The sequence below is a fragment of the Pyxicephalus adspersus genome, chromosome 2 (genome assembly GCF_032062135.1).
Source record: "Pyxicephalus adspersus chromosome 2, UCB_Pads_2.0, whole genome shotgun sequence".
Classification (NCBI taxonomy): Eukaryota; Metazoa; Chordata; class Amphibia; order Anura; family Pyxicephalidae; genus Pyxicephalus; species Pyxicephalus adspersus.
The window spans coordinates 9576961-9579436 of NC_092859.1; the positions used below are offsets into that span (position 1 = coordinate 9576961).

The 2476-nt window shown below is 35.2% G+C and overlaps 1 protein-coding gene across 1 annotated transcript in view; it reads right to left on the reverse strand.

The window, feature by feature from the left end:
* The window catches only part of LOC140322314 (complement C3-like), a 7045-nt gene that overhangs the window by 2638 nt on the left and 1931 nt on the right, over positions 1-2476 (reverse strand). The window contains exons 2-5 of the mRNA XM_072398892.1: positions 2252-2377; positions 2048-2135; positions 1401-1503; positions 3-47 (exon numbers count right to left, since the gene is read on the reverse strand). Coding sequence (XP_072254993.1) covers positions 3-47; positions 1401-1503; positions 2048-2135; positions 2252-2377 — 362 coding nt within the window. The remainder of the gene's footprint in view (positions 1-2; positions 48-1400; positions 1504-2047; positions 2136-2251; positions 2378-2476) is intronic.

Consider the following 2476-nt stretch of genomic DNA (forward strand, 5'->3'; position numbering starts at 1 on the left):
ACTATGTCTTCTCGTTTCAGAGAAGCCGAACCTTCGCCATCTAATATCTAAAGGTAATACAGCCAGATTCAAGTTGTATTCATGTGAAGCAATAAATGCAATTTACCAACAGATCTAGACCAGTGAGAATAGATTTGGCAAAATTGGCAACAGCAATTTATTAAGGCTCCCCAAGACAAACCTGGGATGAATTTCCTAAAAGTAAATGTTTTCAAACCTGAACAAGTTTTATTATAGGTTTGCTTGTTCCCCCTAAATATTCCTTAATAGTCTATCTTCCTCAGTCTTGTAGAAGTATAATAACTCAGGCCTTTTGTAAATGAAATGTATACGTTGGTCTCACTTTTCTAATTCTGTCTCCACCTCAGCGTGGACACTGTCAAATATTGATGTCACTTCTTTGGTCAGTTGACATATTTTCTTAGACATGAAATAGTTCTTGAGTTCAGCAATTGGCTTCTAAGCCACTATTGCTTGAAAGAAATTCATACACTCCTCCATACCCATGACCATTGGGTGTTACATGAAGGCAAAGGTTGAAAGGGAGCTTTGTCAAGGTATTAGGTGTTTGGAGATTGTTTTATATTGTCACTATCACTTTTCCCTATATAGGGACAATCTCTTTAAAGGATCATTGTACTTTTAGGAATTATCCTTTACTCTTGTTTTCCCAGGTATCCAATTCTTTGAAATTATGTTGGATGCAGAAGATTCTTGGTAGCGGTAGACAACTCAACAGACTTTAGCACACTATTTTGTTTAATTATCATAAAAATGAATAATCTTTTTAAAGTGAAACAAAAGTTCTACATTAGAAACTGGATATCAGGCACATGCGCAGCTCGGAGCTTGCTGCTAGGGTTACTCAGCACTCCTAGCTTCCCTTAAGTGTGCCGGCACCAAACACCAAACCCGTGTGAGTTAAATCATTCCGGCCCAACTATTCAAGATGGTAGAAGATCAGGATACAGGAGGACAGAAGGGATATATTCTAAGTAATATTCTAAGTAGATGAAATTCCAAGTACATGAACTCAGAAGATGTGAGGACTTTTCATGACAGTATGCTCCAAAGAAGAACCCTTGGTCTCTGCAGCAAAGCAGTGATCTCTGCAGAGGTATGGAATGCTAGCTGCTTATTTTCCCCAATTAGCAGATAGCAAGAGCTGTAGGATTGCATGTATATAGGTCTCATTCAATAGACAGCATGTCAGACTTTGGCAGTAGTACTACTGCCCCTGCATAGAGACACTTCTGACTGGGACAGGATTTTTTACTAGTGGCTGCTTTCCAAAATAAAAAATATAAAAGACATTACACATCTTCTGTTTAGATACACCAAGAATGTATTAAGCCGAAAAATAAGGATTTACACATAGATATGTAAGTAAGCATCAATACCGGGATCCTTCTTAGAGTATTTGGTAGAGTTTTCTTTTCATTATCTCTTGATACCGAGAAGAGCACATAAGCCATACCATCTAAAGGCTTCCCATACAGATAACTAATAATAAAAAAACACACACATTTAAAGAAAAAAACACACATTTCAGAATAAACAGTTACTATAAAAATCTACTACAATTTACTAATACACATACACCTCCTGTACAGATATATTAGAATATACACATCTCCTGTACAGATATCAGTGATCACTAGAACACAGACACATTATGTACAGTGCATATATCACTGGAAGACACATACCTCCTATACAGATATCAATAAAAATTAGAATATACACATCTCCTGTACAGATATCAGTGATCACTGGAACACATATACCTCCTGTACAAATATCAAGCATCCCTAAAGCACACACTTCCTGTACAGATATCAGTGATCACTAGAACACACACAACTCATGTAGATATATATGTGATCACTAAAAAACACTCATCTCCAGTACAGATATCAGTAATCACTGGAAAACACATACAACCCTTACTGATATTAGTGATCCCTAGAATAGACACACCTCCTGTACAGATATCACTGATCACTAAAAGCACATATATATGAAACACATCTGAATCTATACTCACTTTGCTTCAATATTAACTCTGAATTCTGGATCTTTGATGTAGTAAAATTTCTGGTCTGTTATTATTTTTACCTCAAAACTGGGCAGAACTGCGATGATAAAAAATTATTTTAAAAGACACTAATACATTAAATATATTTATATATAAAGCATTATAAAGAAGAATTTTTAAAATTTAGCACTTTAAAATGAATTGTGATCTTACCATATTCTTTCACTTCAAAATATGTAGTGAAATTGTGTAGAGCTGTGTCTTCAAACTTTGCTGAAACAGTCCAAATTCCTAAACTTAAAAGCACAAGAGATAAAAGACATGTCAGATTATTGGCAACTTACTCTTTAATACCCAGTAAACTTCTCCAGAAAGATGGTGTATGCAAGACTTCTACATATATTAACTTTCCCAATGTCTAAGATCAAGATCTTCATA